General features: G+C 45.6%; 1 protein-coding gene across 4 annotated transcripts in view; it reads left to right on the forward strand.

Moving 5' to 3' along the window:
- ZNF160 (zinc finger protein 160) overlaps positions 1–21,540 on the forward strand; it is a 36,666-nt gene that overhangs the window by 8,657 nt on the left and 6,469 nt on the right. Inside the window, exons 2-6 of one of the 4 annotated variants that reach the window (XM_011946179.1) lie at positions 3,556–3,640; positions 3,746–3,870; positions 9,643–9,702; positions 18,187–18,313; positions 19,102–19,230. In XM_011946179.1, the coding sequence (XP_011801569.1) occupies positions 9,688–9,702; positions 18,187–18,313; positions 19,102–19,230 (271 nt within the window). In that variant the 5' untranslated portion in view covers positions 3,556–3,640; positions 3,746–3,870; positions 9,643–9,687. The remainder of the gene's footprint in view (positions 1–3,555; positions 3,641–3,745; positions 3,871–9,642; positions 9,703–18,186; positions 18,314–19,101; positions 19,231–21,540) is intronic. The other 3 variants (XM_011946180.1, XM_011946178.1, XM_011946177.1) reach the window with 3 other exon arrangements.

Raw genomic sequence — 21,540 nt, forward strand, 5'->3', positions numbered from 1 at the left:
ATGGGGGGGTGGAAGAGGGCGGGATGGGAGGGTGGAAACTGCTATGGTGCGGTCTGGGCTGTGGAAACCGGGCAGGGCCAGGAAAGGAGCGGGTCTGGGCTCTCTACTCCTCTGGGCCCCAGGTCATTTTCTCTCCGCTAGGATTGGATCATCAGCATGGCACTGCTAAAAGAAAATTTCAGCTCATTGAAATTAGGCGGGGATGCTTCCTGCTTATTTTCAGTTAATTAGTAGGGATGCTTCCGGCTTATTTTCAGTTCAGGGATGCTTCCTGCTTCTTTTCAGTTAATACAGCATTTCAAACAATTTAAGGCAAAAGAACAGAATTGTACTGGGCCACTTAATTGAAGGCTAAGGTTTATTTACTCTTACATTGAAAACGATTTAAGTGAAAAACTCATTTTGTTTGCAGGTGGAGACAGGCCTCCTACCCTTAAGAGGATCACAACTCATTTTAGCTCAAGGTACCAGGAGGGGTGCAGGGGCATCAGCGGATGGTCCCTGTGGGGCCGTGGTTTCACCCTGGAACTGGCAATTAGACCTGCTTAATTAATCCAGGACCTGATTTGTCTGTTTAGAGGATGAAACGAAGGTGAAATTTCTACTTGTGCTGTGTTCAGTTTCATGGTGACAACAATTAGAACATCGTTTCCATTTCTGGATGGAAGAGAGAAACTCTGGGCTTAGGTCCAGGGATGTTTCAAGGGCCCTGGACCAGGGTGTGTGGAGGAAGGGTGTCTGGTAATTTAGGTCGCCAACCATTCCCTTAAACATAAACAATACTTAAAATAGAGGAATTATAGGGGAAATCTCAGAGATAAATTTCTGGGTTACCTTTGGTATCTTGGAGTATTTTGTGTTGTAGATCAAGAAGCTTTCAGATGCATTTTGGAAGATAAAATGATAGTTTGGAGTGTTACTTTGTATGATCTCGGGGTCTCATTGGAGCATGTGCATCACTAATGCCTTGTTTCCTTATATTTCAGTTGTTGATCTGTTACACAATTGTAAGGGATTTTAGATGTATATGGCTTTGAAATAAACTTGGTGCATCTCATTTTTTCAATTAGCTGAAATTTTCTTTTAGCAGGTAATGATGTATCTTATGTGTGACAGGAATAGTCAGCACACCCACAGTGAAGATTGAGTGCCCTGCAAAGCTTTTTTCTTTTGTTTTTTGTTTTTTGAGACAGGCTCTGTTGCCCAGGCTGGAGTGGCGTGATCATAACTCCCTGCAATCTCAAACTCACTTCAGCCTCCTGAATAGCTGGGACTATAGACATGCACGACCACACTTGCATAATTTCTAAATTTTTTTGTATAGATGGGGTCTTACTATGTTGCCCAGGCTGGATTCAGTGCCTCTCAAAGGCCAAGGTACCAGGGCAAGTTTAAAGTTTGTCATATTCCAATTTTCAAATATATGTGTATTCATTATTTTTGAGTTTCACTTGTTATGTGTTGACAATGTAGAAGCTGATTTTGACCCTGTAGTCCTAGCAAATAGCAAAGGTTGAGCCTCCCCCACCATTCTTTCTTGTTTTTTTTTTTTTCTGAAACAGAGTCTTGCACTGTCGCCCAGACTGGAGTGCAGTGGCATGATCTCGGCTCGCTGCAACCTCCGCCTCCCGGGTTCAAGTGATTCTCCTGCCTCAGCCTCCCTAGTAGCTGGGATAACAGGCACTGCCACTGCACCTGGCTAATTTTTGTATTTTTAATAGAGACGAGGTTTCACCATGTTGGCGAAGCTTGTCTTGAACTCCTGATCTCAAGTGATCCACCTGCCTTAACCTCCCAAAGTGAAGTGCTGGGATTACAGGCATGAACCACCGTGCCTGGCCGGAAATATCTTTTTTCAGTCTCTTGTGAATATGTTGATTTTGCGTCAATGAAAATTGTATAAGCATTTAAACTCTGCATATAGAAAATGGATTCATGGCTTTCACCTATAATCAGATTCACCCCTACTATTCTCAGTTTAATGAAAAGATCCAAAATCAAATCATTTCTTTGCTTGGAATCATGGAAGTCCGTGCTGAAACTGCTTTCTTGGCAACACAGGTACTTAGCAGTATTGCATAACACAGAGCAGTCTACCTTGCAAAAGTCCCCAAATCCCAGACACCATATCTTTTGAAACTGTGTAGATATAGTTGTTAAATATGCTATTTTTCCTATCTAAACCATTGTATTTTCAATTAATCACCACTTTTCCATTGATGAAATCTTCCACATATAGGGAGGTGAGAGGCAAACATACTTCAAAGTAGAGGTAAATTCACAGATGTTGACATAAAATTCTTGCTAGTAGATACGATGTCATTTAATATTTGATCATCTAGTTTTACTTTGTATAGGGTTCATATGAAGGAGAATATCCAGCGGGGCATGGTAACTCACACCTGTAATCCCAGCACTCTGGGAGGCCAAGGCAGATAGATCACTTGAGGTCAGGAGTTAGAGACCACCCTGGCCAATGTGAAACCCCGTCTCTACTAAAAATACAAAAAAAATTAGCTGGGTGTAGTGGCATGCGCCTGTAATCCTGGTTATTTGGGAGGCTGAGACAGGAGAATTGCTTGAACCCAGGAGGCGGAGGTTGCAATGAGCCAAGATTGTGCCATTGCACTCCAGCCTGGGCGACAGAGAGACTTTGTCTCAAAAAAAAAAAAAAAAAGAGAATACCCTATCAAATATGCTTAAAATCTTGCAAAATTAATTACCCTTGAGGTGAATATAAATGCAGATGTTTTCTGAAGATGATTTTACAGGCTTTTTTTCTACAGCAGATTAAAATAAGTACTTAGAAAACAATTTTTATTTTTATTTTTTATTTTTTATTTTTTTTTTGAGACGGAGTCTCGCTCTGTCACCCAGGCTGGAGTGCTGTGGCCGGATCTCAGCTCACTGCAAGCTCCGCCTCCCGGGTTCACGCCATTCTCCTGCCTCAGCCTCCCGAGTAGCTGGGACTACAGGCGCCGCTGCCTCGCCCGGCTAGTTTTTTGTAGTTTTTAGTAGAAACGGGGTTTCACCGTGTTAGCCAGGATGGTCTTGATCTCCTGACCTCGTGATCCGCCCGTCTCGGCCTCCCAAAGTGCTGGGATTACAGGCTTGAGCCACCGCGCCCGGCCAACAATTTTTATTTAAAAATTGTAATCTATGTTTTTTTGTTTCTCTTCTGTTTTTTCAAGTACTTTCAGAATGCATGTAAAGTGAATTTCAAATTACACTATATGTAGAAATTATTGACACAAGCATGTTATGATGGCAAAGTTTATCTCAAAGGTATTTGAGGCTGTGTCATCTCAAGAGTGGAATGGGATAAAGGAAGAACAATGGAATTTGTTTCTATTTGTAAAAAGTTACTGCTTTTTAAAAAGCAAGTTATCATAGGCCTAACTAATCATAGGCCTTAGCCCTGCTCCAGAACCAAGGTTGACACTGTCCTTCCTGGGTGGGTGGGGAATAGAAATGGAAAGGAGGTTCTGCTGGTCAGCATGAAATTGTACACTCCCTGCTAAGCTCAAGTTTTGCATTTCATGTTCTATATTGCAGAAACATTCCTGGATCCGAACACTGCCCCCTCGACGACCTAGAGAGATCCTGGCTCCCAGCCCACTGAGTGGCTTCAGCCTCGCTGGTAGGTCTCTCCTCCAAAGCTCTGGAAACAGACTCCTGGGAGCAAGATGAAGGGAAGCGCAGGTGTTGCTGCCTTTCCCCAAGCCCTCCCCTCTTCATCCCTCAGGCACCTCCCAACTGCTGGCCCCTCTGCATGAGGCGCCCACCCAGGCCCCGCCTGCAGGGAACCCAGCTCTTCTTGCAGATTCCTGCAGCCTCTAGAAGCTGATACTTGAAGTGAAGGCCTCACACGTGAGTTTCCCTCTGTTTAAGTTAAACTTGGCCTCCCCAGGCTCCTGCACATCCATACTTGATTTCCAGGAGTCCTCAGAGACATACATACACATGTATATATATATTTATATAAATTAAGATAGGGTCTGGCTCTGTAGCCCAGACTGGGGTACTGTGGCGTGATTGTAGTTCACTGCAACCTGGACCTCCTGGGCTCCAGTGATCCTCCCATCTCAGCCTCCTGAGTAGCTGGGACCGCCGGTATGTACCACCACGTTTAAATAATTTTTTTAATATATATATTTAGTAGAGAGGAGGTCTCACTGTGTTGCCTGAGCTGGTCTCAAACTCCTGGGCTCAAGTGATCCTCCCACTTCGACTGGAATTACAGCCCACAAAGTGCTGGGATTACAGACGTGAGCCATCGCTCTGGGCCCTATAGATCTTAATATCCCCTCCTGGCTCTCTCATCCCCAAGTAAATTCAGAGATGTCCATGAGAGGTCGGGGTCACTTCCCATTGAACCACACAGGCTGGTCCTGCTTGCAGTATTTCTGCCTTCAGGCCATGTAGACACCTTTCACGCCATTTCTTGCTTAAAACTCTTTACTCACTTCTCACCCCGTGCCTCGTAAGGTCCTCACCCGTGAGGTGCATTCACCCTTTGGATCCCCTAAGCCTCACCCTTCATTATGTCTGCACCGCAGCACCGCAGCTCCAGTGCAAGAGTCCTCGCCCTGGTCCTAGGATTCCACAGATCCCACCCCTCCTCTGAGACACCTGCCCGTCTTGCTCTCATTGAGCCTTGCCCTCCTCCCTGCAGGCCTCTCCCTCATAAGCATGGCTTCCTCTGGCCCAGCGTTGAAGGAGGTGGCTTGGGCCTGTCTGTTCACCTCCAATGTTCTTTTGTCCCAGATTCCACTGCACTAGAACATGTGCTCTCAGTAGGTGGGCATCTTATTCCATCCCCTTCCCTGGAAATATGTGGTCACAGGGGATCAGGAGAGAGACGGGATCAGGAGAAAGAGAGACAGGAGAAAAAGAGAGAGAGAGGAAATAGAAAAACTGAGAAGGAGTGAAAAGGATGGGTGAGAACCATGAACAGATGGCAACGCAGAGGATGGGTGGGGAATTTGCAGACAGACACAGAGTGAAAGACAAAGCTGAGAAAGTGTGGGGCAGGGAGCAACTGGAGAAATGTAGAGCAAAGCTGCGTCTCCAGAGAGATGGCAAGACAGGGAGAGGGGCAGAAAGGGGGAGGCTCCTCAGACAGAGTGGGGGAGAGGAGGAGGCATTTGGAGCCAGGGCAGACAGCAATGTGGTGCGGAGACAGCAAGACGGGACAGCTGGTGACAAGGAGAGCATAGGGAGAACCACAGCATGGGGAGGCTTGGGATCTGGGGGTGCCAGAGAATGGGGACAGGGTGTGTAACAGGGAAGAGGGGATTTAATAGGGGGAGCAGATGGGGAGCACATATGAGGGAAGAAAGAGGCAGAAATATGTGGAGATTGGGATTGGAACAATGAAAAGATTGGGCAGAGAGAGGAATAAGAGGTGGAAGAAGTTGTAGGAATGGAGCAGAACAGGCGGAAGAGAAGGAAAAGAGGGAAGAAGGGGAGAAAGAGCAGGAGAGGAGGGGGGCTCAAAATGAGGAGCAGAAACCTGGGAGGAAACAGAGAAAAAAAGCCAGAGAGAGGCTGGGCGCGGTGGCTCAAGCTTGTAATCCCAGCACTTTGGGAGGCCGAGACGGGCGGATCACAAGGTCAGGAGATCGCGACCATCCTGGCTAACATGGTGAAACCCCGTCTCTACTAAAAAACATACAAAAAACTAGCCGGGCGAGGTGGCGGCGCCTGTAGTCCCAGCTACCCGGGAGGCTGAGGCAGGAGAATGGCGTAAACCCGGGAGGCGGAGCTTGCAGTGAGCTGAGATCCGGCCACTGCACTCCAGCCTGGGCGACAGAGTGAAACTCCGTCTCAAAAAAAAAAAAAAAAAAAGCCAGAGACAGAAGTGAGGATGAGATATGTACAAAATGAGAGGGAAACACACAGGAAGGAAGAAGAAGGAGGGGACCTTGGTTCAGGTGAGTGGTGAGCTGATTGAATATAGGTAATTTAGTTGTGACATGTTGATTTCTGTCTTTATAATCTAACAGGTTTTAAATATGCTTAAAATACACAGATAAAGATGAGAATTGCAAAACTCTTGCCTATAAGGCTATGCATTTTATAATTATGGCATCAGAGGTTAGCTTCCACTTACAACCTTTTCAGCCAGAGGGCAGTGACTTGACTCATTCATTTGTGGGCCACCCTTTTCCTCCCTTTCCCTGGGATGGGGTTGGGTAGAGGCGAGAACATGAGTTAATGTAATACTGATTACGTAATATTTAGTATTATATGATGCTGATTATAGTCGATATAATAGTGTACAGTCAATGTAATAGTGAACACGCAGCACGGAAAACTCATCACCAAAATGTGGAGGAACTTCTTCCCACCAGCAATGCATTTTCCATCCCACACTAACTGGGTGACCTTATAGTTCAACTCAGTTCTGACACTGTCCAACTAGAATTAGGATCAGATGCTGTTTACTGGTTGGTCAGTTCCACAGGGCTGCCCCCACTTCAAATGCCAGTCACAAGTCACAGGTTGGGACCTGAATTTCTGGGTGACCAAATGTAAATTGGGGATTCACTTGACCCCCCCTCCTCAGGTTGTAGTAATCTGCCACAGTCATTCACTGAACTCAGGAAAACGCTTGGTTTACTCATTTGTTATAAAGTATGTTGCAAATGACACAGATGAACAGCCAGATGGAAAAGCTGTGCTGGCTAGTGATTCAAACCCAAGGAAAGTGTTAGGGAAGCACACTGATCAGGTCAGTCAGAGCGTACAGCGGATGAAGTGAGGGCAGCCTTGTGCGACTGAGCTCTCAAGCTGTGGTGTCTGATTCTGTTATGTAGACAGTGTCAGAATTGAGGAAAACGGCAGGACTCCCCACCTGGGACTCCCTAGCTGGGAGTCTGCTGGAGAACCTGCCATTGTGGGGAAAATGACACCCATTTTGGTGACTAGAGGTGAAATGTTCTGTGTTGAGTGTCAGAGTAGTATGAACAATTTTTTTCCTCTCTGAACAGATCTCCAATGCGTAATGCCTTTTTTTCTTCTACTTTTCCATCTTTAAAACAAAAAAAATACTCTCAACTACATTTCCTTCTGTAATAAGTACCTATTTATACTCTATTTAAGAGCATAATATACTAAAAACTAGTTTTACTTTTTTTTTTTTTTTTTTTTTGAGACGGAGTCTCGCTCTGTCGCCCGGCCTGGAGTGCAGTGGCCGGATCTCAGCTCACTGCAGGCTCCACCTCCTGGGTTTACGCCATTCTCCTGCCTCAGCCTCCCAAGTAGCTGGGACTACAGGCGCCCGCCACCTCGCCCGGCTAGTTTTTTGTATTTTTTAGTAGAGATGGGGTTTCACAGTGTTAGCCAGGATGGTCTCGATCTCCTGACCTTGTGGCCTCCCAAAGTGCTGGGATTACAGGCTTGAGCCACCGCGCCCGGCCTTTTTTTTTTTTTAATAAAAATATAGAGACAGGATCTTGCTGTGTTGGCCAGGCTGGTCTCAAACTCCTGGGCTCAAGTAGTCTTTCTACCTCAGCCTCCCATAGTACTGGGATTACAAGCGTGAGCCATGTGCGGCCACTTTGTCTTCAATTCTTGCTTAAACCTTTGAATTACTGCTTGAATCTAGCTTTCACATCCAGCATTCCACTGATTCTTCCTTTTTCAGTCATCAGTGACCTCCCCATTCCTACATGCCATCATTCATGTCCTGTCCTCATCTTTTTCTTCCTTTCGGTAGCATGTAGCACAGCCAATCACTTCTTCTGTTGTCTTGGCTTTTATGACACCCCGTTAACCTTTACGTATCTATTCAATCTTCTTGCCACTCTGATCACTTTCTGCTTTCCTCGTCTCTTCTGGTGTCTCCAGAACTTTCTGTTCTCTGAATGTGTGAGTGCTCATGGCTCAGTCCTTACACCTCTTCTTGTCTCCTTCCACACCCACTGCCTTTCCTTACTGTCTCATCTTGTGACTTTATGTCCCACCTATTAATACACGGCTCCATGTCCCCTGCAGACCCCCCTCTGAGGTCTAAAATCCTATGTCCATTTGTCTCCAAAACTCTCTGCAGGAATATCCCAACAGGCATCTCCATCTTCATATGTCTGAAAGTGACTTCCTGGCCGGGTGCAGTGGCTCACGCCTGTAATCCCAGCACTGTGGGAGGCCGAGGCAGGCAGATCACCTGAGGCCAAGAGTTTGAGACCAGCCTGGCCCACATGGCAAAACCCTGTCTCTACTAAAAATACAAAAAATTAGCCAGGCGTGGTGGAGGGCGCCTGGAATCCCAGCTACTCGGGAGGCTGAGGCAGGAAAATCGCTTGAAGCCGGGAGGCAGAGGCTGCAGTGAGCCGAGATTGTGCCACTGCACTCCAGCCTGGGCAACAAGAGTGAAACTCCATCTCAAAAACAAATTAATTGATTAATTAATTAAATAAAAATGACTTCCCAAACTCCTCCAAACATGTCCACCCCCTGCAGTCTTACACATCTCAGCTGAGGGCAAGCCTGTACTTCCTGGGGCTCAGCTGAACTTCTTGTCATGTGTAAAATATGTAAGATATTATGTTGTAAGTGTGTTACTTTGTAAAATAAAGAAAAAATTATGCATTTACTTAAAACAGGTGAGGAAATACATGGTTTCATAAATTCTTTTGAGGTATGGGAGAAAGAATGTTTGAAGACCTCTCCCTGTGTGATCTGCCCCCTCAAGACCTCTTGGACGTCATCTCCTTCCTGTGTCCTCCCCGCCCCCTCTGCTCCAGCCACACAGGCCCCTTTCGTTTTCCTGGAGCCAAGGTTGCGCCTGCCTCAAGGCTTCCATGTGGGCTGGCCCTCTGCCTAGAAATCTCTGGCCTCTCAGCTGCAAGTGACAAGCAGCCTTTCTTCCTGAGGTCTTTGTTTGACATCATTTTCTCCGTGGAAACCTTTGTGATGTCCCACAGCCTCCCATTTGACATTGCAGCCCCACCTTCACCCCTACCTCTGGTCCATGTTGCCTGTTCGGTGTGATTCTTTTTGCTCCTTCAATATCCAGTCTGGATCCTGGTGAGGACAAGTCCCCAACAGAAGAGCAGAGGCAGAAGTTGGGGCTGTGCTGGGCTCGCCCCCTCAGTGCAGCTCAACCCTGGCTTCACGTGAGAGTGCCCAGGTGTTTTGCAGAAACATCTCTTGTACCCCCTTGGCATATTTTCATTTCAGTGTTTTAGAGCCCAGCTGAGTAATATTTAAAGTTGACTCTGTTCTGTCGCCAGCATAGTACCAATCCCTGTCTTTTGTTTCTGAAGGCTGAGCTCAGCCTGGGATCCACAGAGAGGTGAGGGGCTGTGTTCTGCATGGGGTTTGGTCAGGGCTGGGTCCGTGCCCTAAAGGGAAGCTCATTGCAGCCCGGCTCCCCACTGCTGCAGCCTGTGTGGGCTTCTCCAGAAGGAGAGCAGATTCTGAAGAAAGGGGTCAGAAACTCACTTCTTCCTGTAGGAGTTTCTCGTCCCCGTGTTCCCCCGGTGCCGTGGGGCGCAGAGGACCATCTTTCCATAGGGTGAGATCTTCTGTGCATGTGATTGTGGCACATGAAGGGGGTGTATAGATTCTCAGCCCTAAGCAGCATATTTTGGATATTCAGTATTGACTTCTAAAGACTCTTTTATGTTACCCAAGGAAGAAGTCTGGAAGAAGAGGAAGAGGAAAGAAAAGGAGTCAGGAATGGCCCTTACTCAGGTAAAGTGATATTCCTGGCAGATTGTTCTTTTATTTCTTCTGAAATCCCTGGTATTGCCGTTGCGAATCTTCTCTGAGTCTGAAGCGTCCTGCCTGACACGTTTGCTGACACTCACCGATGCCTTCCCTCAGTCCCTCTCATCTCGCTTAGATTCCATCTCATCAGGACCCAGTGACATCAACTTGGGAAGAGGCGGCAGTGGGCATGGTCCTTGGAAGGGCTCACACCCAGACGTGGATGGAGACGGGGTGAGGGTCCTGTGGTATCAGGGCTGTTGGGCAGCAGGGATTGTTCAGGGGTCGCCTCTGGATGTACTGTGAGCTCTGTGTAAACCGTGATAACAGAAGCTGCCCATAAAGTCAGGTATTACTGTGCATAAGTACCTGCTCACTGGCATAGAATAAGAACGCTAAGCGGAAAGCTTTCCGCCTCATTTTTAGTACATGTGAAGCCGAACAAGTGAGTCATTGTGTTTCCGACTCCAAACTCGTAAAGACTGGGAACGGAATGGAAAATTTAGACGCTGATATTGGAGATAGATGATTCTTTCATTCCATCATCCAGTTTAATGTATGACATCAACATACATGTGTAACAAGATTCATTAAACTAGTCTCAGAAACTCTATCCCGTGGAGACTGGGATGTTCTTACAAGAAGCTTTGTCCGACGGGTATCGCAGGTGAGAATGGTGTATGAGCAGAACAACCTTGCCGTTAGAGAGGCTGGAACTGTATTTTTGTTTTACCGGTTATGAGTCAACATTTCGTTTCTTTTAAACACGGCATCATGTATATATTTGTTTTATAGTGAAACAGTACATTTATGCGCCAAGAGGTAAAGCATCCGTTTTCCTGCCCAGCCTTCCACCCTCCCTCACATCTCAGTGGGAAGCTGCTGTTCTCAGTTGTGTGGGAAGGGTCAGTGCGAGTCCTGTAGAAATGTATTTTGACATCATGATGAGATTTCAACAAATTCCTCAGTGAATGTTTGGTTGTGATATGTTAACCTTTAAGTTTTGAACATTGACATGTTTTCCTGTTAGGAAACAGGAGCTCACTTTTCTACATCCTTGTCGGAGCATTCTGGGAATGAAGACAGGTGGATCTTTTAACTTTCTCACTTTTATGAAGAATACCACACCGGGTGCTGCATGGTGGCTCACGCCTGTAATCCCAGCACTTGTGGAGGCCGGGGTGGGAGGATCATTTGAGCCTCAGAGATTGAGGCTGCAGTGAGCCATGATAGCACCACTGCACTTCAGCCTCAGTGACAGAACAAGACCTTGTCTCAAAGAGAAGAAAAAAGGTGCCACCCTGGCTGCCTGTGACCATGCCGACTTCACTACAGATCATGGAGGGTTCCTCCAGGCTTGGCGATTGGAAGAGTGATCTCTTCTAGGATGGTGCATTGCCTGTGTTGCTAGATCTGGCAAGATTCTATTCCTATCCCAGGTGCAGAGGCGCCCTCTCGCACCAGTACGTCAGATTTCCCCCTCATTAAGCAAACTTGCCACTGTGTTCATTTTATATTATGAAAATCTGGAGATAATGCACCCCATTGCATTTCCATTTTCTTATTCCTTGTGAGTCTGAGTGGGTTGCATTACTTTGTAGATGTGTATATATGAAATGAATTTTTATACTTTGCTCCATTTTCTGTTCCTGGAATTCAGGAGCTATTTTGTATTCTGCAGTTTATTTTGTTTTTAACTTTCATTACATTTTTTGAGATGGGGTCTCACTCTGTTGCTGGAGCGAGGCTGAAGCACAGCGGCTCTGTCACTGACATGCAGGTTCAGTTGCTCGCTGCTTGCAGAGTTCAGTTAACAAGAGCAAGGTCTGGTAGAAAGACAGTGACTTCTTAATTCCAAAGCTAGCTTTGGGGAGGAAGTACAGGCTTCCTGCCTTAGGGTACTGCATTGCTTTTGGAGCAGAAAGCAGGCACTTTTCAAAGGGGGGCTTGGCATGAATGGCACGCAGGAGAGGAAGCAATCAGGCGGGGGTCCCCCTAACTTGCTTCTGTGCCTTAGGTACCGGGGGGTTGAGCTGGCAACCACTGGTGCCTTCGTGGGCAGAACTAGGTTGTAAAAGTGGCTGAAACTCACTCTCCGGGTGGGAGAGAGTGTTGTAGCAGCACTGTGGGTTGTAGATTGATTGCTGTCTCGAGGCCTGGCAGGTGAGAGTCCCCTCTGGAGCTCCAAGCACATAGTTAGATGAACTTGCCCTGTAGAGAGTGTCTGGTGAAGGGGAGGTAAAAGGTTCTAAGTGTATTTCTAAAGGGCTAAGTAGGAAGTAGGGAACGGGGGAAAATGGAGAAAAGAGAAAATAAGAGAAAAAAATAACTCACCCCCTTTTTCTTGGAAAAATGAGGGTACTCGGTTACAGTACAGTCGTGACTCACTGTAGCCTTGACCTCCTTGGCCCAAGCAGTTGTCCCACCTCAGTCTCCTGAGTAGCTGGAACTACAGTTGTGTGCTGCCACACCTAGCTAATTTTTTATGCTTTTGTTTTTTGTAGAGACAGGTTCTCACTATGTTGCCCAGGCTGGTCTTGAACTCCTGGGCCCAAGCCATCCTCCTGACTGTGCCTCCTAAAGTGCTGGGATTACGGGCATGAGCCATCGTGCTTGGTTTAATTCTTTATATACGCACTGTTGTCTTCCTTTCAATTACACGTTATTCTATTGTAAAAGTAATCTTTCTTTGCTTACCCCTTTCTCAATTATTTGTTTGGTTTATCTTGTTTTGGAAGGCCTTACGGAATGAAATGGTATGCTTTATCTTTATCTCCTGGTGGGTTGTTCACATGGCCTTTGTCGTTGACCCAGTTCCTGGCATATACAGCTCCTAAAATCTGTAGAGTTTCCCAAGTGTTGTCTTTTTGCATGCTGATGTATTGACCGATAGCTGGCAGCCTCCAACAGGCTTCAGGATAGGGCGTGGGTCACCAGAATATCCACGGCAGGATTGGAAGATTGGGGCTTTAAACTCCACTCCTCAGCTACCAGGGAGAGGGAGAGGCGATAAAGGTTGATCACCAGTGGCCGATGGTTTAATCATGCCTATTTCATGAAATTTCTATGAAAACCCAAAAGCACGGGGTTCAGAGAGAGCTGCAGGGTAGGTGAGCATGCGGAGATTCCTGAGGGTAGCATGCCCAGGGAGGGCGTGGGAGTCCCAGCCCCTTTTCCCATACCTCACTGTCTGCATCTCTTCATATACATTTGTTGTAATATCCTTTATAATAAATGGGTAAATGTACATAAAGTGTCTCCCTGAGGTCTGTGAGGTCTAGCAAATTAACTGAACCCAATGAGGGAATTACAGGAACCCTGATTAATAGTCTTGTCAAAAGCACAGGAAGAACAACCGGGGGCTTGCTATTGGCACCCAAAGTGGGACTGAACCGTCAACCTGTGGGATTTGACACTATCTCCAGGTCGGTGGTGCTGAAACTGAACTGGGGTTGGAGGACACCCAGACGGCGCCTGCTGCACAATTGATTGCTTGCTGGTATGGGGGGAACACTATACATCTGTTTATATATTTATTTGTTTGTTTGTTTATTGTTTTGAGACAGGCCTAACTCTGTTGTCCAGGCTGGAGTTCAGTGGTGGGATCACAGCTTACTGCAGCCTGGATCTCTGGGGCTCAAGGGATCCTCCCACCTTGGCCTCTGGAGTAACTGAGACTATAGGCACGCACCACCATGCCCAGCTGAATTTTTTTGTAGAGATAAGGTTTCATTCCATTTCCCAGGCTGGTCTCCTGAGCTCACGCAGTACTCCTGCCTTGGCCTGCTAAAGTGCTGGGATTATAGGCATGAACCACTGTACCTGGCACATCTGATTTTAGAAGCATTTTCTGAGATTATAGTAGGAAAAACAATTTGGTTTTTGCACAGAATGTGTCTTATGAATTTGAATGTTTGTGTGTACATTGGTACGTACTTTATTTGATTCATTTTATACTATTCAGATTCAGGGGGTACACGTGAGTTTCTTACGTGGGCATATTTTGTGATGTTGAGGTTTAGTCTTCCGAAGATCCCGTCACCCAAGTAGTGAACATGGTACCCGATAAATAGTTTTTCAGCCCTTCCCCTCTTCCTTCCTGTTCCTTTTTGGAGTCCTCAGTGTCTGTTGTTCTCATCTTTGTGTTGTTGTGCACCCAGTGTTTAGCTTCCATCGTGAGAAAGTGCGGTATTTTTCTCTTTGTGCATTAATTCGCGAGGGATAATGGCCTCCAGCTGCATCCATGTTGTTGCAAAGGACATGATTTTGTGTTTTTATGGCTGTATAATATTCCATAGGGTATATGTCTACTGTATTTTCTTCATCTGTTCCACTGTGGATGGCCGCCTAGGTTGATTCCATGTCTTTGCTATTGTAAATGGTGCTGCAGTAAACATACGAATACAGGTGTCTTTTTGAGAGAACCATCTATTTTTCCTCTGGGTGCATATCCAGTAATGGGATTGCTGGGTTGAATTGTAATTCTGTTTTTAGTCTTTGAGAAATCTCCGAACTGCTTTCCACACGGTCTGAACAAATTTGCATTCCCGTAAGTGTATGAGTGTATAAGTGTTTCCTTTTCTCTGAAGTCTTGTCAATATTTGTTACTTTTTTGACTTTTTAATAATAGCTATTATGCCTAGTATGAAGTGGTGTCTCATTATGGTTTTGATTTGCATTCTCTGATGATCAGGGTGTTGAGAATTTTTTCATATGCCTGTTGGCCAATAGTACGACTTCTTTTGAGAAGTGTCTGTTTATGTTATTTTCCCACTTTTCAGTAGGGTAATTTGTTTTCTTCTTGTTGATTTGCTTATGTTTCTTATAGATTCTGGATATTAGTCATTTGTCAGATGCGTAGTTTGCAAGTATTTTCTCCCATTCTATAGATTGTTTATTTTGTTGATAGTTTGTTTTTCTGTAACAAGCTCTTTAATTAAGTTCCACTTGTCTGTTTTTCATTTTGCTGCATTTACTATTGAGGTCTTCATAAATTCCTTGCTTAGGCCAAAGTCTTCTAGAATTTTTATAGCTGGAGGTCTTATATTATTTAATCCATCTCAAGTTATTTTTTTTATATGGTGAGAGATAGGGGTCCAGTTTCATTCTTCTGCGGATGTTTAGCCAGTTTTCCCATCACCACTTATTGAATAGGGTATCCTTTCCTCATTGTTTATTTTTGTTGATTTTGCTGAAGATCAATTGGTTGGAGGTGTAGGCCTTTATTTTAGGGGTCTCTGTTCTATTCCATTGGTATATGTGTCTGTTTCTGTACCAGTACCATGCTATTTTGTTTACTGTAGCCTTGCAATATAGTTTGAAGTCAGGTAATGTGATGCATCCAGCTTTATTCCTTTTGCTTAGGATTGTCTTGGCCCTTTGAGCTCTTTTTTTGCTTTCATATACGTTTTAGAAGGTTTTTCTAATTCTGTGAAAAGTGATGTTGGTCATTTAATAGGAAATACTGTTGAATCTGTAGATTGCTTTGGGCAGTTTAGACATATCAATGATATTGATTCTTTCAACCCATGAGCATGAAATGCTTTTCCATTTGTTTGTGTTGTCTCTGATTTCTTTCATTGGTATTTTGTAGTTCATAGAGATAGTTCACCACCTTGGTTAGACATATTTCTAGGCATTTTTGGGGGCGTGTGGCTATTTTTAATACGATTGCATTCTTTTTTTTTTTTTTTTGAGACGGAGTCTCACTCTGTCGCCCAAACTGGAGTGCAGTGGCCAGATCTCAGCTCACTGCAAGCTCTGCCTTTCGGGTTCACGCCATTCTCCTGCCTCAGCCTCCCGAGTAGCTGGGACTACAGGCGCCGGCCACCTCGCCTGGCTAGTTTTTTATATTTTTAGTAGAGACGAGGTTTCACCGTGTGAGCCAGGATGGTCTCGATCTCCTGACCTCGTGATCTGCCCGTCTCGGCCTCCCAAAGTGCTGGGATTACAGGCTTGAGCCACCGCGCCCGGCCTTCTTTTTTTTTTTTTTTTGAGACGGGGGCTCACTCTCTCACCCAGGCTGGAGTGCAGTGGTGCGATCTCAGCTCACTGCAACCTCCGCCTCCCGGGTTCAAGCGATTTTCTGCCTCGGCCTCCTGAGTAGCTGGGATTGCAGGCATCTGCCACCATGCCCTGCTAATTTTTATATTTTAAGTAGAGATGGGATTTCACCATGTTGGCCAGGCTGGTCTCGAACTCCTGACCTTGTGATCCACCCGCCTTGGCCTCCCAAAGTGCTGGGATTACAGGCGTGAGCCACCGCGCCCGGCCTCTTTTGATATCTTGTTACCTCCTGTTGGGACCTCAGCTTTTCACTAATCAGACACTTCTAGTTTTTGATTCTGGCTTCCTTCAGGGAAGACATGCTACAGTCATCATGACTAGAGGCTCTGGAGATCCCTCAAGCCTTTTCTAGGGACTTTTTGCTTGTAGCTTAACTAAAGCAGTTGTGCTAGTTTGTATGCAGGAAAGCCTCTGTTGTCTGCCGGCTGTTCCGCAGCAGCTTTGCTTCGCTGGGGGCTGCACCGCCACCTAGTGTCTGCCTACGTTACTACAAGCTCTGGTTTAGGATGGATGGCTTTGTTCTCAGCAGCTTCCTTACCTGGGGTCCTGTTACTTCAGTGTTTATATTCAGGCAAGACAGAAACTTGTCCCTTAGCAATGCCCTGAAAAGTCAGAACGTTATGAGCCTTGTGTGGTATTACAGGAAAAAAGAGAAAAAAAAGTCAGAATGTTAGATGGATATTCCCATACTTTCTATCCCCAGGAGAAAATGGAAGTGTGGTTTTCTCACAGGGATACTGCATCATGCCAGGGTAGGGCCTCAGATGAGTGGGTGTTTCACAAGAGTTCTGACCTCTGATGTGGTTGCCAGATTTCCCACAAAGGCGATTTAGTCCATGGAGTGTTATTAAATCTGTGTCTCCATGGGTAGTGGTTGGGACTCCCTACTCCTCTGTCTTGTAGACAGCATCACTTCAATACAGTTTTCTTTTTCTTTGTCTTTTTGAGATGGAGTCTCACCCTGTCGCCCAGGCTGGAGTGCAGTGGCGTGATCTCAGCTCACTGCAACTTCCACCTCCTGGGTTTAAGTGATTCTCCTGCCTTAGCCTCCTGAGTAGCTGGGATTACAGGCACCCGTCACCATGCCTGACTAATTTTTGTATTTTTAGTAGAGACGGGGTTTCACCATGTTGGCCAGGCTGGTCTCGAACTCCTGACCTCAAGTGATCCACCCGCCTCGGCCTTTCAAAGTGCTAGATTACAGGCATGAGCCACCACGCCCAGCCGCATTATAATTTCTTAAGGTATCAGTTGTGCTTTAGTTCATGTAGATATTGAATATCACTCACTATGTCAAACATAATATCTAGCACTTCCATAGATATAACCTTGTTTTCAGTTTTTTATTTGTATACTTATTGCCCATAAAGCTGAGAAATCGACACTAATACAGAGGATATCACAACCTCTTAGGTGAAAGAATAATCAAACAGAATTAGGGAGACATAACTTGCTCAAAAGTCCTTAATGTGTAGGAAAATATGGGAAAAACAGACTCAGTTTCTCCTACTTTGCTTTCATAATATGAATACTTCTGTGATCTTGGAGGTATTGGGTTTTCCTCTACACATCAAATAAACAGTTCTGCAACAGACCCCAAATGGGTGTTCTCATACTCGATTCCATTCTGACACTGTCCGTCTGGATATAGGGTCAGCTCCCATAGGCTGAGGGTTCAGTCCCACAACAGCGCACACACTTTCATGCCAGTCGCAAACACAGGTTGTGGCCTGTGCTTCTCAGTGACCAACTGTGAATTGTGAATTCCGGTGACCCCCTCCTTGGAATTGATTAGTTTGCTTGAGTGGCTCACAGAACACAGGGACACACTTTACTCATATTTACCCATTTATAAGAGAAGATAGTACAAAGCACACAGATGAATATCTAGATGGAAGTGATCTATTAGCTGAGGTCTGGGAGAGGAGTGAGGAGCTGGGATGTATTCTCTCATGTATTCTGTCTTTTTTGAGTTTTCATGGAGGCCCCATTATGGAGGCATTGCTCCCATCATTAGCATTGGTGATCAACTGAACCTTCATTCCCTCTGCCCTCCCGAGAGGACAGAGGCTTAGTCTAACCGAGCCTCAGTCTTTGCAGTGACCACCCTCTGAGCCTCAGTTCCAGTGACCGCTCTCCATCCTGAAGCTACCTAGGTGCTCCAGCCACCAATTATCCCATTAATGTACAAAAAGATACTTACCACTCCACAGATTTCAAGAGAGCTCTTATGTCAGGAGAGGGGGATGAAGACCAAATCTGTATGTCACATTGTCACAATCTGGATCTGTCAGCTCACCCACTTCAATTTAACCTATTCTCACAGTTTTCCCCTCTTCTCCTTTTATGTGAAGTTTTGAACTCTCCCCTTAGCCACTTGGTGAAATGTGTTTTTCATTTTAGGTACGGTTGACATTTAGGGATGTGGCCATAGAATTCTCTCAGGAGGAGTGGAAATGCCTGGACCCTGCTCAGAGGACTCTCTACAGGGACGTGATGTTGGAGAATTACTGGAACCTAGTTTCTCTGGGTGAGGGTGACTTTCTTCCAGAAGTCAAGATCTGTTCTTGTCTATTGTTGCATTTTCGCTTATGAGTCCCTGGAGAGCCCCTGCATTGCTTGACTGAGATTGAAGTCCTGTTGACGCTGAAATGGAAAGCTTCATTATGGGAAACCTGGACTTTAATCTTCCCCTTTTTCAGATGTTCTGCCTCCTTTGTGCTTCATCATTTGAGGTTTCCGAGCTTCTGTATGCATGATACATTGTGTTAGACTTTTGAAACGTCACATTTCCTGTTTTCTACCTCTCTGCTTTGGATTAAGTTGGTAGTGGAATAGAGCCTTCTATCTGCATGTTACCATGTTTCCTGGGTATTCAGAAGGAGGCATTCAGTGGATGATTTTTTTTTTTTTTTTGCAGCAGAGTCTCGCTTTGTCGCCCAGGCTGGAGTGCAGTGGTGCGATCTCGGCTCACTGCAAGCTCTGCCTTCTGAGTTCACGCCATTCTCCTGCCTCAGCCTCCCGAGTAGCTGGGACCACAGGCGCCCGCCACCACGCCACACCTGGCTAATTTTTTTGTATTTTTAGTAGAGACAGGTTTCACTGTGTTAGCCAGGATGGTCTCCATCTCCTGACCTCCTGATCTGCCTACCTCAGCCTCCCAAAGTGCTGGGATTACAGGCATGAGCCACCGCGCCTGGCCCAGTGGATGAATTTTTGATGTTTCTTAGATCCACCTGTAATGTCCTGTCATGTAAACATAGGGCTGGGATTCTGGAAAAGCCCCAGCACATTGTGATCCTTTCTTTTTATAAACAGGACTGTGTCATTTTGATATGAATATTATCTCCATGTTGGAGGAAGGGAAGGAGCCCTGGACTGTGAAGAGCTGTGTGAAAATAGCAAGAAAACCAAGAATGCGGGAATGTGTCAAAGGTGTGATCACAGGTAAGAGCTCAGATGGGCAGAGAGAAGGCCACTCCTTAACTAGAGTGTGGGAGGCTGGGCACAGTTGCTCATGCCTGTAATCTCAACACTTTGGGAGGCCAAAGAGGGCAGATCACTTGAGGTCAGGAGTTAGAGACCAGCCTTACCAACATTGTGAAACCCTGTCTCTACTAAAAATACAAAAATATTGGGAGGCCGAGACGGGCGGATCACTAGGTCAGGAGATCGAGACCATCCTGGCTAACACGGTGAAACCCCGTCTCTACTAAAAAAAATACAAAAAACTAGCTGGGCGTGGTGGCAGGCGCCTGTAGTCCCAGCTACTCGGGAGGCTGAGGCGAGAGAATGGCGTAAACCTGGGAGGTGGAGCTTGTAGTGAGCTGAGATCCGGCCACTGCACTCTAGCCGGAGTGACAGAGTGAGACTCCGTCTCAAAAAAAAAAAAAAAAAAAAATTAGCTTGGTGTGGTGGCGCATGCCCGTAGTCCCAGCTACTCAGGAGGCTGAGGCAAGAGAATTGCTTGAACCCAGGAGGCGGAGGTTGCAGTGAGTCAAGATCATGCTACTGCACTGCAGCCTGGGTGACAGAATGGAACTCCGTCTCAAAGTAAATAAATAAAAAAAGTGTGGGAAACTCTCTGCAAATGAGAGAGTTCTTTGGGGAAATAAGTTGCCTCCGAGACAGAGGCAAAGTCTTTATCATGATGGACAACACCCTGTCATTTGAACTCTGTGGTTCCTTTTGAAGAGACTGCTTTCTTTCTTGGTCTCTCCCTCCATATTTAATTCCATATGGTGCTCAGTTCTTAGTCCATATGGGTCAGAGGTGAAGCCTCCATAGTGCTTAGTCCTAACATTTAGACTGACTTATGTTCCACCCCATTTCCTGTGCGTGGAAGACCTGCTCAGGAGATGGAAACATTGGTTGCTTTCCTTGGCATCTGCTGCCCTGAACCTCATGGAAGAGTCTCCAGCCGTCTCTGCCTGTCGAGTTCCCTCAGCCATTTCTTCCATTCTGCTTTTGCCATTCTTCATGGGGATGTGTGATAAGCGAGTGGGTTCTATCTTCTGAGATTGTTCTCAGCATAACTGTAAAGACACCTAACACAATCATTCTCTCGTTGATTCTTAGTCTTACATGGGGTGCATATTCTGTTTTTCCAGGCTTTAGCATAAAAGTACATGTACTTCATGTCCTCACTTATATTTGGAATCTAAACCAATAAAACTAATAGCAGCAAAGAGTAGAGTGTGGGTTACCGCAGGTTGAGGACTGGAGGGAATAGGAAGATGTTGGTCACTGGGTGAAAACATTAGGAGTAAATGATAGGTTTTTGAGATGACTTATACGGTGATAAGCTTGTTTCCATCAGTCCGCATTGTATACCTATAACAGAATATCACTTTGTTTCCTGTAAATACATATAACTATAATTTGTCAATATAGAATTTTTTTAAAAAAAATCATATTCCAGTTCTTGTTATCTGTGCTGGTTCTAAAATAAAAATCTTTCTTTTTCTTAAGAGAAAATTGTTTATTATTCCACAGACAATATATATATATATTTTTTTGAGACAAAGTTTCACTCTTGTTGCCCAGGCTAGAGTGTAATGGCGGGATCTCAGCTCACCACAACCTCTGCCTCCTGGATTCAAGAGATTCTCCTGCCTCAGCCTCCCAAGTAACTGGGATTACAGGCATGTGCCACCACGCCTGGTTAATTTTGTATTTTTAGTAGAGACAGGGTTTCTCCACGTTGGTCAGGCTGGTCTCGAACTCCTGACCTCAGGTGATCCACCTGCTGCAGCCTCCCAAAGTGCTGGGATTACAGGCGTGAGCTACTGCGCCCGGCCAATAATTTTTTAAGTTTCCACACATGGCCTTAAACAAGAACATTTTATATATGTAGTTATTCCTCTCAATTCATTTTATCACGGGCTGCTACAATTTAGTTGATTTTAATAAAATTAACACATTATGGTTTTCAGCATGTATTATGAAATATAACTGTCAGGCCAGGCGCGGAGGCTCATGCCTGTAATCTCAGCACTTTGGGAGGCCAAGGCAGGCAGATAGTGAGGTCAGGAGTTCAAGACCAGCCTGACCAACATGGTGAAATCCTGTCTCTACTAAAAATACAAAAATTATGCAGGTGTAATGGTGCATGCCTGCAGTCCCAGCTATTCGGGAGGCTGAGGCAGGAGAGTCGCTTGAACCCTAGAGGCGGGGGTTGCAGTGAGCCGAGACCGTGCCACTACACTCCAGCCTGGGGAACAGAGCAAGACTTTGTCTAAAATAAATAACAGAGTA

The sequence above is a fragment of the Colobus angolensis genome, unplaced genomic scaffold (genome assembly GCF_000951035.1).
Source record: "Colobus angolensis palliatus isolate OR3802 unplaced genomic scaffold, Cang.pa_1.0 Scaffold25, whole genome shotgun sequence".
In the NCBI taxonomy this organism is placed as follows: Eukaryota; Metazoa; Chordata; class Mammalia; order Primates; family Cercopithecidae; genus Colobus; species Colobus angolensis.